Source organism: Phyllostomus hastatus, unplaced genomic scaffold (assembly GCF_019186645.2).
Source record: "Phyllostomus hastatus isolate PE091 unplaced genomic scaffold, TTU_PhHast_1.1 phas_scaffold_78, whole genome shotgun sequence".
NCBI classification, from domain to species: Eukaryota; Metazoa; Chordata; class Mammalia; order Chiroptera; family Phyllostomidae; genus Phyllostomus; species Phyllostomus hastatus.
The window spans coordinates 18,815,033-18,827,988 of record NW_025334041.1 but is presented as its reverse complement, the minus strand read 5'-3'; the positions used below and the strand labels follow the sequence as shown (position 1 = coordinate 18,827,988).

General features: G+C 33.4%; 1 protein-coding gene across 2 annotated transcripts in view; it reads right to left on the bottom strand.

The window, feature by feature from the left end:
• SNX13 (sorting nexin 13) overlaps positions 1-12,956 on the bottom strand; it is a 123,251-nt gene that overhangs the window by 53,056 nt on the left and 57,239 nt on the right. For both annotated transcript variants that reach the window (XM_045827322.1, XM_045827323.1), the window contains exons 6-11: positions 9,216-9,337; positions 9,025-9,126; positions 7,481-7,569; positions 3,429-3,512; positions 1,814-1,952; positions 1,340-1,428 (exon numbers count right to left, since the gene is read on the bottom strand). In XM_045827322.1, coding sequence (XP_045683278.1) covers positions 1,340-1,428; positions 1,814-1,952; positions 3,429-3,512; positions 7,481-7,569; positions 9,025-9,126; positions 9,216-9,337 — 625 coding nt within the window. The remainder of the gene's footprint in view (positions 1-1,339; positions 1,429-1,813; positions 1,953-3,428; positions 3,513-7,480; positions 7,570-9,024; positions 9,127-9,215; positions 9,338-12,956) is intronic.

The window sequence follows — 12,956 nt, the reverse complement described above, 5'->3', positions numbered from 1 at the left end:
ATAATCCCAGCGATTCTCAAACTGTATTTCCATCACTAAACTTTCCCTTGAACTTGAGTTTAACAATTAACATATTTAATCCATTACTAAACCCTGTTAGCACTATCTGCAGTCCCTAACTATTTAATACTTCTTATACCCTCTGCAGACATCTCTTACTATACGAAATCAGTAGTCTCATAAATGATCACTTAGTTTCCATTCTTGCTCCCACCACTCCACCATAATTTATTCATCACAAAGAGCCAAAGGAATCATTTTAACTCACAAATCACAACACATCACTCATCAAAGAAAATCTCCAATGTATTCCCATCACTATTAGAATCATAAAAAAATCTTACTATGGCAGGTAAAACCACATATAATCTAGTCACCAAGGTTCCTCTCCAACTTCATTCCTACTAACAATCCTTCTCATTCATTCCATACCAGCCACACTGACCTTCTCTAACTCACCAACCACCTTCCTATCTCAGGACCTTTGCCTTTGCTCTCACCTTGCCTGAAAGGTTCTATTTTTAAAAATCTCAGAACTCTCTCATGTTATTTGGGCCTCCCTATGCTCAAATGTGACCCAGTCTCTCAACACCTATAGAAAACACCCCTAGGCATTCTCTATCCCTTTACTTCGCATTACTTAATTTTTTTCATTTTACTTTTTATTTTTTAAGCCATTATATATCAATTTATATATTGGCTTATTTTCTGACTCTGCAATTAAAATGTAAGCTCCATGAACAGAGAGATTTTGTCTATTAGGTCAATCTACAATAGTGCCCCCCACACAAAATTCAGTAAATGCTGAATTTTGAGTAAAGTGGGTAAATGAAGAAATAAGTCACAAATTAAAATAAAATCTTTAATTACTTTAGCATTTTTCAGGCAGTGTTTCAATCTCTTTAGCTTGGTTTCACAAATACTTATGATACACTGTATAAGAGGAGTTTTTTCCTGAAAGTTCTCTTACAGAGTACTGTACTGGTTAATATCCCACTTTTTGTTATATGCTAGACATTTAAAAATTTTACTATTACACTATATTTGACAGACAATACCATATTAGTTTCAGGTGTGCACTATAGTGACTACACATCCATACACCTTACGATGTGATTACCATGAAAAGTCTAGAAACCATCTGCCTCCACACATAGTTACTGTGATATCAGTGACTATATAACCAGACTGTGCATTACTTCTCCAACACTTATTTTATAACCGGCAGCTTGTACTTCTCAGTCCCCTTCACCTTTCTCACCCACCCCCCACCCTGCTAGACAGTTTAAAAAATAGAAAGTATTTATACTAAACGTTAATGCAAATGCACTTTACTTACCTTGCCTGACTGCAACCGCTGTATTCTTGAGTCACATACTTTCTTTACAAATAATAAGCTATTTATTTGATTTTTGATAGTGTTGATATCTAAAAACAAACAAATTGATTATGAACTAGAAAGTGGTAATGCTATATGTGAAAAACTTTAAACATTCCCTTACTGTAATTTAACATAAAAACCAATGCACAGATCAATTATTTTACTGAATAAATAACCTCAAATTTTATAGTGAAATTATTTAATATTAAACCATGCCAACCCTCTTTATTTTAGAGATAACTGTAATAATGGTCTCATGTTCAGAAATCACTCCTTATTCTTAGTACATGTTAATACAATAAGCCAGATTTCAATTTAGTTAAGAGAAAAACAAACAACAGGGTAAAATAATACTTAGGCAAATTAGTTTTATTTGAATTATAGTAATCAATGAAGAAGGAAAACATTCTTTTACTTTAACAAATTACTTACCATCACCAGCTGTATCTAGAGATCGAAGATACTGTAATTCTTCTGCTGCCTTATCTCTCACTGCTTCTAGCTCTCCAATATTGTCACTCAATTTAATAATGTTCATAAAGGCCTCATAGTTGCAATTAGAGTCACGGATCTGAAAAATAAAGTTTAAAAAACAGGTTGGAGGGGAACAGACTTATTAAGGGGAAACAGAACCTGCCATATTCCCAATGCTTATAACAAAAGAAAATGAAAATCCCTGTACTCATTGTACTTAAATTCTTGTCACAAACTGTAAACAAAGTAAGTAAAATACACAGCACGTTAGAAAGTAGAAAAATATGCTCAGAATGTTTGATGATAGCAAGGAAGCCGTGATGACTGAGCTGTATCAAAGAAAGGGAGAAGAGGAGACAAGAGGAGTGGGGGTAGAGGGCAAATCAGCAGGGCACAGTGGCTGTTTCGACTTTCATTCTGAGTAAAGTTACTGGAGGGTTTTAAACAGAAGAGTGGAATTCTATGACCTAAATTTAACAGAATCATTATGATGATGTGAATAACTATTATTTCTCTTTTTCTCCAGTCACCTACTGTTTAAGAATAGGAACAGAGTAGATGAATGGTTAAGCTGGATTTAACCAGTGTGGTTTCACCAAACAAGTAAGTGAGAGAGAGAGAAAAGGTAGCTGAGGATGTTGAGAAGCAACCAATCATTATGACTGCCAATAAAATGTAAACCAAGTAAAGCAGTACGGAGAGCTATGAAATTATACTTTGGCATACACCACCATCCTTTTTGATGGCTGCATAGTAGTCTACTGTATCAATATGCGTAATTTATTAAACTAATCATCTATGTAAGAAACTTAAATTGCTTTCATTTTTTCAGTATTATAAGCAATGTTTGCAATTCTTAAATGTTGCAAATGTGTTTATTAATACTTTATAATAAATTTCAGGATAATTCCTAACCAAGAGATATACATTTAAAAATTTTTAATTATGTGGATATACATATTTTTAAAGCTCTTGGTAGAGCGTTGTAGAACTCTATAATGCAGTCGACAAAGAAGAATCTGTGACCCCCATGAAAGGCTCTAACTTTAAAAAATACTCAGCATCTATACACATGGGCAGTAAAATATCCTTTTGTAAATTTAAACAAGTAGTAACAGAACCAAAATTGTGAAATTTATCTTATCAATACACTTCTTAAAGAGAATGTGGTGAGCCCTGGCTGGGTGGCTCAGCTGGCTGCAGCATCATCCCCATATATCAAAAAGATGTGGGTTTGATTTCCAGTCAGGGTGTATACCTAGGTTGCAGGTTCAATCCCAGGTCAGGGTGCAAACAGGAGGCAACCAATCGATGTTTCTCTCTCACATCAATGTTCCTCTCTCTCTTTGTCCCCCTTCCTCTCTAACATCAATAAACATATCCTCAGATGAAGATTAAAAATATTCAAAAAAAAATTTGGCTAACACATTCAACATATTAGCAAACAAATATTGGACAGATAAAGATTATCTTTAGATACATTTTCATTTAATAAATTGTTGTTTAATCTCCAAATACCATTTGTACATTTTAAAAAACTGTTTTAAAGAGTTATAATTTAGAAAGTACATACCATCCAAATGATATATTGATTAATATAATCAGGATCACTGAGTTGATTTATTAATGGAAGAAGAATTCCTCGTGCAAGGATTTCCTGGACAAAAATTTTAAAACACAAAAATAAATTTTATCTAATATACTCAAATCAATGGCATAATATAAATTCCCTAACACAGTGCTGTTACTTAAGAAAAGCACAATACATGTAAAAGTAAAGCCTGAAAACCAATATAAGCTTATAAACAGATGAGCTAGTCTACCACAGATAAAGTAAATAAACTGAGATGAAGCTACCTGTATCACTGTGGATACATCTCCACAATGACACCTGGACTTGAGTGGAGAAAAGCAAAAGATACCTCTAGTGCATTAGTATTTCTGTAAATTTTTAAAATACAAAACATGGCCGTGTAAGTGTTTATGGATTCCTCTATCTACATTAAAGTATAAAAACAAAGAAGAAAGGAAAAGATACACACTATTTTGAGAATAGTGGTTACCTTCAAGGGAGAAATAGAGCAAATATAGTTAAATATTAACACTGGTTAAATCTGAGTAGTTGGTATATAACTGTCTATTATAGTCTCTATACTTGTCTATTTGAAATTTTTCCTAATAGAAAATAATGAAAATAAAATAAAATATTAATACAACTGTTCACCATTCTCTAGCTATTCTTTCCCATTCTTTCCAGCTGTTTATGCTCCTATTAATATTCTTCCCTTCCTTCAAGGACTGACTCCAGAATCAATTCTCCAATTAAATAAACGCTGATCATTTCAGCTAAACACTTTACTTACATGCTTAAAATACACTTATACCCTTTATTTATGGCATTTATCACTTACCCTCCTCTATGTAACTCTGTATCTGCCACTTCTCTAATACACTACTTTATAAGAATCCTTTGTATATGAGTGAAACTAGTCAGGTGTTCTACTGATTTATGTATCTTCAAAATTATTTACTCTTCACCTTCTCAATGTCACTGTCTTAAACATAGCAGGCATTTATACACATGATATGACTGGAGATAAAGAAACTAAGTATTTAGTGCTGGTGCTATTCATCTACACCACTTTATGCCTATAATATCTGAATTTATGAAACACTATTTCTTAAGAATAATGGAGAGGTTAAATAACTGCAAGCTTAACAGGATGTTTCACCTTCCTAAGCAAAAGGTTGATGTATTTAATCTTTTCAGATCTCTAATTTACCTGGACCATTTTGTGATGTAAGTTCACAGAAGGTGGACTATACTTTATTTTCCTTTAGAGAAATGTTATAAATTCTAATTCTGTAAGCTATACAAGTCTCTGACAACTATTTCACCATGATGAATTAATAATTCCAAAAGGTACTAATAAAGGCTCAACTAACTTTCTGAGGTGTCTTTTGAGACATCTTACAGTCTCAAATTAGAAGGATTTGCTTATTCTTTCAAGGCTTAAAAATTGTTTTCAGTATTTATATAATTCCTTTCTTCAAATTATGTCTCTGGCCCAATGCTCAAGTCTCAAAATGTTCTTTGTAAGAAGAAAACACATAAATAAAAATTTTTTGAAGTTGCTTTTCAAAATGATTAAAAATATATATGGTATAGAATTTTAAATCAATTTAATGCTTCTTATTAGTTAATGCAATTAGTCAATCTGTTTTAGTAAACTAGTATAATCTTTTAATTTGCCTCAAAAAGGATTTGGTTAGTCAAGATGTCACCATATAACTCAACAATTCCTATAGGGGCTCTAGTTAGGCCAAGGGTCTATACAAAAAAAAAAAAAAAAGTAGTAGTAGTTATGTGTTAATCTTAAAAAAAAACCTTTGGGGTAAACATGTATTACCAGCAAAAGAAAACTGATTAAGACCTATCAAATTAAAAGGAAAAAACTAATTTGTTGAATGTAGTGCTCTACAATTATACTCAATTAGATTCTACCAAAAACAAATGAAATGCTGGTCTAAAAAAAACCTATAGCAAAACATATTTTCTCTTTAAACAATTCTACTTATTTTAAACTATAACCTCATGTAACAAGGCAGATCTTTATTCATGGACCCTAAAGGTCAGCTTAATCTTCAGGAAGCTGCAGTGACGTGTGTACCACAGCCAGCAAGAAGGGCAAACACGTTTCCTCGTAACATCAAAATGATTTTCTGACTGGGCATCTGCTGTCTGACAGCTACTGAGAGGACCACCAAGGACATAACAATGATAAATACAAATACATGGCCCCTGTCTTTATGGGGGAAAGAGGCATCAAGTGAGTAAACACAACAACCAGATTCTCTTTTTAAAATATGGAGAGTGCTATAAGGGAATCAACTGAGTAATGAGCTCTAGTAACAGGGAATTATGAGAGGTCAGGGGAGGCATTTCTGAGGAAGTGAGAAAGGAGAGATGAATACAATTCAGCCAAGAAAATAAAGAAACTCTTTTTTTTTCCCCAGAAGAACAGGGGGAAGAACAGAGGATGAGACACTTATGGAGAAAAAGCCAGTGCAGCTGAAACACAATGACTTTACAGCATGAAGGTCAGAAAGGTAAACAAAGCCATATCACACAGGCCTTGTTAGCTCCTAAAGGGACCTGACATGTGAAAAATTTGCTGGATGGTAGGTCTTACATTTACTGGGATGGGGAAACTTCTAAAAGGCAGACAGGATCTAGAGGCAAGAATAAGATTTCCATTTTGGACATTTAAAGTTTAAAAGGGCTATAAGTCAATAAAATGGTGATTTCGGTGGTCAGCTGGTCAGAGTAGCCTGGAGCTCAGAAGGGAAGTCTGGCCTAACTCTATTAATCTGGAAGATATTAGCATTTGGATGGTGTTTAAAGCCTAGAGGCTTGAATACTTTGCATATTTAAAAGCTATGTAGAAGATGAGTTAAAACCTATAAAGGTGACTAAAAAGGAGACAAAATGGAGGCAAAACATCAGGAAACAGCAATGACAGGGAACCCAAGAGAGACAGTTTCAAGAAGGCAAAGATAGCCAGCCCCGTGGAGTGCTGCTAAGACACTAACAGAGCTACCATGGATTTGAGCTAAGACGAATTAGTAACATCGTCCTTTAGTGGTGGCGACGAATCTTGTGATAGGTATTCCAGCTGTTTACTAGAAAACCAACTAGCCCAAATAACTGGTCTTAACAATATTTAATCTAGTGGATTCTTCTCATCAAAACCAAGTATTTTCTACTGACTTCAAAGTACCATTACTCTGCCTGACAAGTGAATTGGACTCAAGACAGGTAGGTATTAGGAAATTGTATGGTATTGCTTAAATAATAGCATCCAAGCTTAAAAGCACACCTTAGGAATTGAAATTTTGTTTCGCAGAAAGTCAGGCTAAAGAGATCCAAAGTTTTATTTTCAGAAAAACTGGAAACTTCCATTTTATCCATTCACAACCATATAAGGTCTTATGTAGCTAGCATTTCTCAATCATAAGCAGCAGCCAAAGCCAAAATATTATTCCTCTGCCTCTTAATATTTACTCCAAAGGTTTATATTATGGCCAGGGAACTGAAAGTCCCAGACTACTGTTTTCATCTTTCTTATTAATTTTCCAATTATAAGAAGCAAAATCTCAGCTACTCAGCTTTTTTTTTAAGTTTCTAACCAGAGGTATTATTTGAATTAGCCTAATTTAATTAGCTTAAATTTATAGGTAAAGAAATATTAAAGAAAAATTAAAATATCTTGGCATAACCAAAAATCCAAGTACCTAACTAAGTCAAACAGTTCTCAAAGTGTTGCCCAGGGACCACTGGGAAGTTGGGGGAGACAAGCTTACAGTCATACTTTCAAATGAAACAAGATGTGATGGTAGCATTTAACTAATGGAGTGGAAATTTGTATATTCTTGTGTTTCAAAATTTCTTAGTTTTAATTTCTAATATGGTAAATATTGATAGGTAAAAACCACATAAATAAAGCTCTCTGGGAGCCTCAATAATTTTTAAAAGATTGTAATGGGGTCCAGGGACCAGAACTTTTGAGAAATACTACTCTACGTTTCTTTACAGCCATTTATCTGGTAGGAGTTTAAGCTTACCCTGACAAAGTACCGCATGATCTTGTTCTGGAAATCTCCAGGAGGTAGCAATAAATATAGTAAGACCTCACACAAATCCCTTAGGAATCCTAGAAATAAGAAAGGTAGCTATAGTAACATTAGAAAATATGAACCTCTACCTATTCTTAATATAAAACAAACATATAAAGGTAGAAATAAGCAGTTTCCTGATTATACTGGCTTATTATTTTAGTAATTAATTAGTACATATCAGTATTCATTAAAAATTCCTTCATTTTTCTCCAACAGTAACTACTCATTAACCAAAATGATATTTTAATTGTGCTCAGTTTCACCCACTTTTTTAATCATTAAAAATCTTCAATTAGCCCTGGCTGGCGTAGCTCAGTAGCTTGAGCTCGGGCTGCGAACAAAAGTGTCGCAGGTTTGATTCCCAGTCAGGGTACATACCTGGGTTGCAGGCCATGACCCCCAGCAACCGCACATCGATGTTTCTCTCTCTCTCTCTATCTCCCTCCCTTCCCTCTCTAAAAGTAAATAAAATCTTTAAAAAAAAAATCTTCAATTACAAAGGTGCCCCTGAAACAACTTAAGTTATACCATGTATTATGTACTCTACCACACTAATTATGTTTGCATACTTAAAAATTATTTGCACATTTAAAATACACCTATAGTTCTTCTTTTGAGAATCTCTTCTATCTTGGCAGGTAATAACAAAAAAATAAAAGAGTATGCTCTTCAAATTTGCTGATTTATGAGGGCTCAGTTTACATAAAAGTACTGCACATCTTTGTATCTATTTGTTACATGTAGTTATTTTTGTATCAGTGCAAATAAATGGCAATTAAAAATTAAACTGTACAAGAAGGAATGAAGAAAATAAAAAAGAGGTAAAAAAAGGCAAAAATAAAGAAATCAAAATGTTAAGCAAATTATAAAAATCAAAGACAATTTCCACAACTAGAAATGCTTTTCTGTAGTTATTCATATGCTGACACTTCATGGGGACATAATTACATAGCTGATACCTGTTTATCAAAACAAACAAAAAAATGCCAAGTAGGAAAAACTCGCAGGAACACAACATCCTCAGCTAAAGCTTATCTGTGCTAACTTCCCACAAAGAAGACAAGTTCATTCAACTCTATCAATTTTACTTAAAATCACTGTAAACATTCCATTAGAAGATATTTTAGGGTAACAGATATATTCTCTAAGAAAAAAATAAATTCAAGGTGAAGATAAAATTAGTATAGATCAAAAAATTTATAATTATAAAATGTTTATGCTAGTTATATTTTACAGGACAAGAAAGGTAATCTTTAATTACCATCTTTAACTTTCATAGACAACCTTTAAAACAAAAAAAAGGGAACTATTTTTTTAAACTACTTTTAAGAATTAAAAAGATAAAATAAAATGAAGAGTAAAGGTATCTTCACTATGCTACCTGTCCTGTAAAAATAATTTCACCCTTGTATTTGTTCACTGGTTCTGCTAACTTGTCTGACCAATTTGAATAGTTGCCGTTTTCAAAAGAGTGAAACTGAAAACGGAACCTTCTTCATCTTTGGGAGAAGTGCACACTAGATCACGGCAAACGTCCTTCTCCATTTCAACTTCAACTTCAAAGAAGGTATCTACGAGATCTTCTGCTGTGCCTGCATGAAGAAAGGAATAATTCAAGATATAATGAATGATAAAGAAAAACAGATTTGAAAATCGTAGTTTTCAGAAATAAAGATATTACCTGTTACTTGATCATCTTTCTCTGTTATCTTTTGTTGAGCCTTTCTAAATACTCGTAGGTGTGTGCCAAAGTCATCCACAATGCGTGTAGTAAAATAAGGCTGCCAGTCTATTTCTTTTGACCTTATAAAAAACACATTACATAAAAGCATTATATAAATGCTTTTCAATCAAAAAATATAAATTCATTTTTAATGACATGTAAAAGAAAACATTATCAGAGGCTAATTAAGTTTATGTATACTGAGGTTTTGATCATTTAATTACTGTTATATCTTAGGACTTTCCTTTCACAAGACCCAAGGTGTACAAATGTATTTGACTAAGACTTCAAGCAATATTAGGTATTTTATGTGCCAAAGCTTAAAATTAAAATAGAAAAATATAATATTTTTTCCAGTTAAATATGAAATGAGTCTAACAAGTATATTATACAATTAATTTCTCAACCCAGATATAAGAAAACATTAGGAATTCATACTGTTTCTGCTTGCTTTTAAAAGAGTAGACTGAGACGAGCTGGTGTGACTCAGTGGACTGAGTACCGGCCTGCAAACCACAGGGTCACCAGTTCAAATTCCCATCAGGACATATGCCTGGATTGCAGGCCAAGTTCCCCAGTAGGGGGCGCACGAGAGGCAACCACACATTGATGTTTCTCTCCCTCTCTTCCCCTATCTCTAAAAATAAATAAATAAAAAGCTAAAAAAAAACAAAAAAAACAGTAGACTGACAGCTGTCAGAGGGGAGGGGCATTGGGCTGGGTGAAAATAGGTGAAGAGATTAAGCATAAATATATATATATGTATAAGCATAAATAAATATGTATATATAGAGATACACAGACACAAACAAGAGTATGGCAATAGCCAGACAGAAAGGGTGTGAGCAAAGGTGGACGTGGGCAAAGGGAGGATAAATGGGAAGGGAAAGAGACTTGACTTCGGGTGGTGAGGGTACAATGCAGAATGCAGATAATGTTTTATTGAATTGTATCACTTAAACCTGCATGGGTTTATTAACCAATGCCAACCCCCTCCCAAAAATCAATAAAAAATAAATGTCACCCCCCAAAAAATCTATAAAAAATAAAAAAGCACCTGAAATATTTCTTGGTTCTTTTTCAACCCTTTATGAATTCCCCACATTCTTCTTTTTAGTTATATAGGCAAGTTCCAAGCTAAATACCTTTGGAAGGAACCTGATTGGTTTCTGCTTGCATAGTCTAGCACTTAAAAACTTGTGTATTCAAAATAACACAGAAATGGCTTAAAGAATGTGGCCATATTTAGCCATAAAAAAGTACATATAGTACTCTATCTTAAACACAACAGACCTCCAGAGACACTGCTAATTTGCCCTGGCCAGGTAGCTCAGTTTGTTGTAGCATCATCCCATACACCAAAAGGTCGCAGGCTTGATACCACACCAGGGCACATATCTAGATTGTGGGTTCCATCCCTGGTCCAGGCATGCATGAGAGGTAACCAATCGATGTTTCACTCTCACATCTGTTTCTCTCTCTCTCTCTCTCAAACATACACTCAAGTGAAGATTAAAGAAAAAGAGAAAGACTGTTAATTTAGTACAACAGTGAAACAAATACAAATGCAACAGTTTGCACTTCTCCTTGGATTAAGGGGTATTTTTAAACATTCTTAATTTTGTTTACCTTAAATTAACACTAAAATTAATTTACTCTTTTAGAAACAAACTAAGTAGATACAAGACAAAGAGTCTATTCATGAAGATGCTGGGCAAAGCGGGAACCAGAAAAAAGTGTACCATAATTCATTATGTTAATTACCCACAAATGTGCAATAAAGAAGCTAGTGAAGAAAATGACTTGATTAAGCTGTCACTTTTTGAGAGAAAGCCTTTAAAAGGAAATGGTATAGAGGAATATACGAGTTGTTTTCAAACAAAAAAGTTATTAACACTCATATACTAATTAAAAAATATATACACAGCTCTTATTTTGTAATATATGTGTGAAGAAAGTAAATTAACTGTAACAGGGAACCTGAACTCAGGGATCTGAGGAGGGTTAACATTGTTTAGAAGAGAGAGCCATGTATATAATAAGTATGTACTAAACTTGGTAACAATATTCAGCCTCAACATAAAAACTAATGTAAGAACTTAAACCTAGCAATATGTAGAGTCTCTTTATTTAAAAAAATCACAATCTATATAAGCACCTTTCAAAAAACTTTATTATGAATATTTGTGCCAAATAATACATACTGAAAATTTTATAAAACCACAATTTACTTGATATAAGCCATTACCTTAGCTCATTTAATCCATAAAAGGTTCCTTTTAACAAATTTAGAAAAAGGAGAATATATACTGTTTCAAGTAAGATCTGTTCCATTTCAGGGTACAATGCAATATATATAACATTGAAATTTTCAAACAAAATAAAATTTACTAATTTTACAAGGCATTTTAAGCCCAGATCAATTCTATAACCCATCACTATAGAGGAGGTAATGACACTTACAATTAGTCAAAATTAAAGACGAATGCAAGTATATAAACATTATTTTAAATATAGATTTTTACTTTCAATATACATATATGCTTAGGGTGGGGAAAACAGTGAACACAGTATTCTGTACCTCTATCCAAGGTCATTATTTTCCCTCTTCTTTACTCATTTCCACTGACTACATGCAAACCTAATGTAAATCTCAACTAAAAGGAACTTTTCCACGTTAGAAAGATAAGAACAGCAACACATTTCTTCCCATTTATAAATTAGGAAAATGCCTAATTTATAGTTTTTGTATTAACAAAATCTGAAAATATTTTGATGAAAGTGAAGTGCTTCCTAAAATTATGGGTATATGATAAATATGTAATAAATGAAACATGAATATAAATCAAAAACATCATTTGATTTATGTAACTGCCATACTTTCTTCTACTGATGTACAAACAGCTCTCTAGTAGAGTTCTTAATGTCAATTATTCTTAAGTTATGCTTACGGTCAAAGTTCTTTTTCACTTTATTTAAAATATTCCCCATGATTCCTATTCTAATAAAAACACAATCAACCCTATTACCTATACTAGCATTCTATTATTACTTATGAGCTTTCATATTTGAATTTAAAAAATAAGAGAGCATATTTCCTATATGATCAAGAGGGTAAGTGACGTAGTCAATCCTACCTTGAAAATAAAAAATTGTGGTAGGCTCCTGAAGCTTACATACTTGACAAAATGGGTGCAAGAATTATGCGGTCAATGAGGGATGTAAAAAGGCAATAGAGTTTTAATTTAAGCATAAAAGCAAAAGCCAAACTATAATATGTGCCTCTCTGACCATTTATTTCGCATGCCTTTATCTTCACCTGTAACAGAAAGATTCTATTCCTTGCCTTTTAATTGGTTGCCTGCATATCTTGTCTCGATCTATTCTATTTCCACAGAGCAGCCAGGATGATCACTTTAAATACAAATGTCATCGTACATAATAAAAGCTTAAAAAACCTCTCAATAATTCTCCACTGATCTTAGGCCTGAGCACAAATACCTTCTGTAAAATCTTGCATCCCTGGCCAATGCCCATTTCCTGATCATCACCTGTTCCGCCCTCTTCCTTCCCTTCTGTCCTGCACACTCAGGGGCTTTCTTTTCATTTCTCAAACTTGAATATGCCTTTTCTTATCTCAGTGTCTCTGGACAGACTATTCCCTCTGCCAAGTTTGCTCACCCCTGCCCACTCTCCACG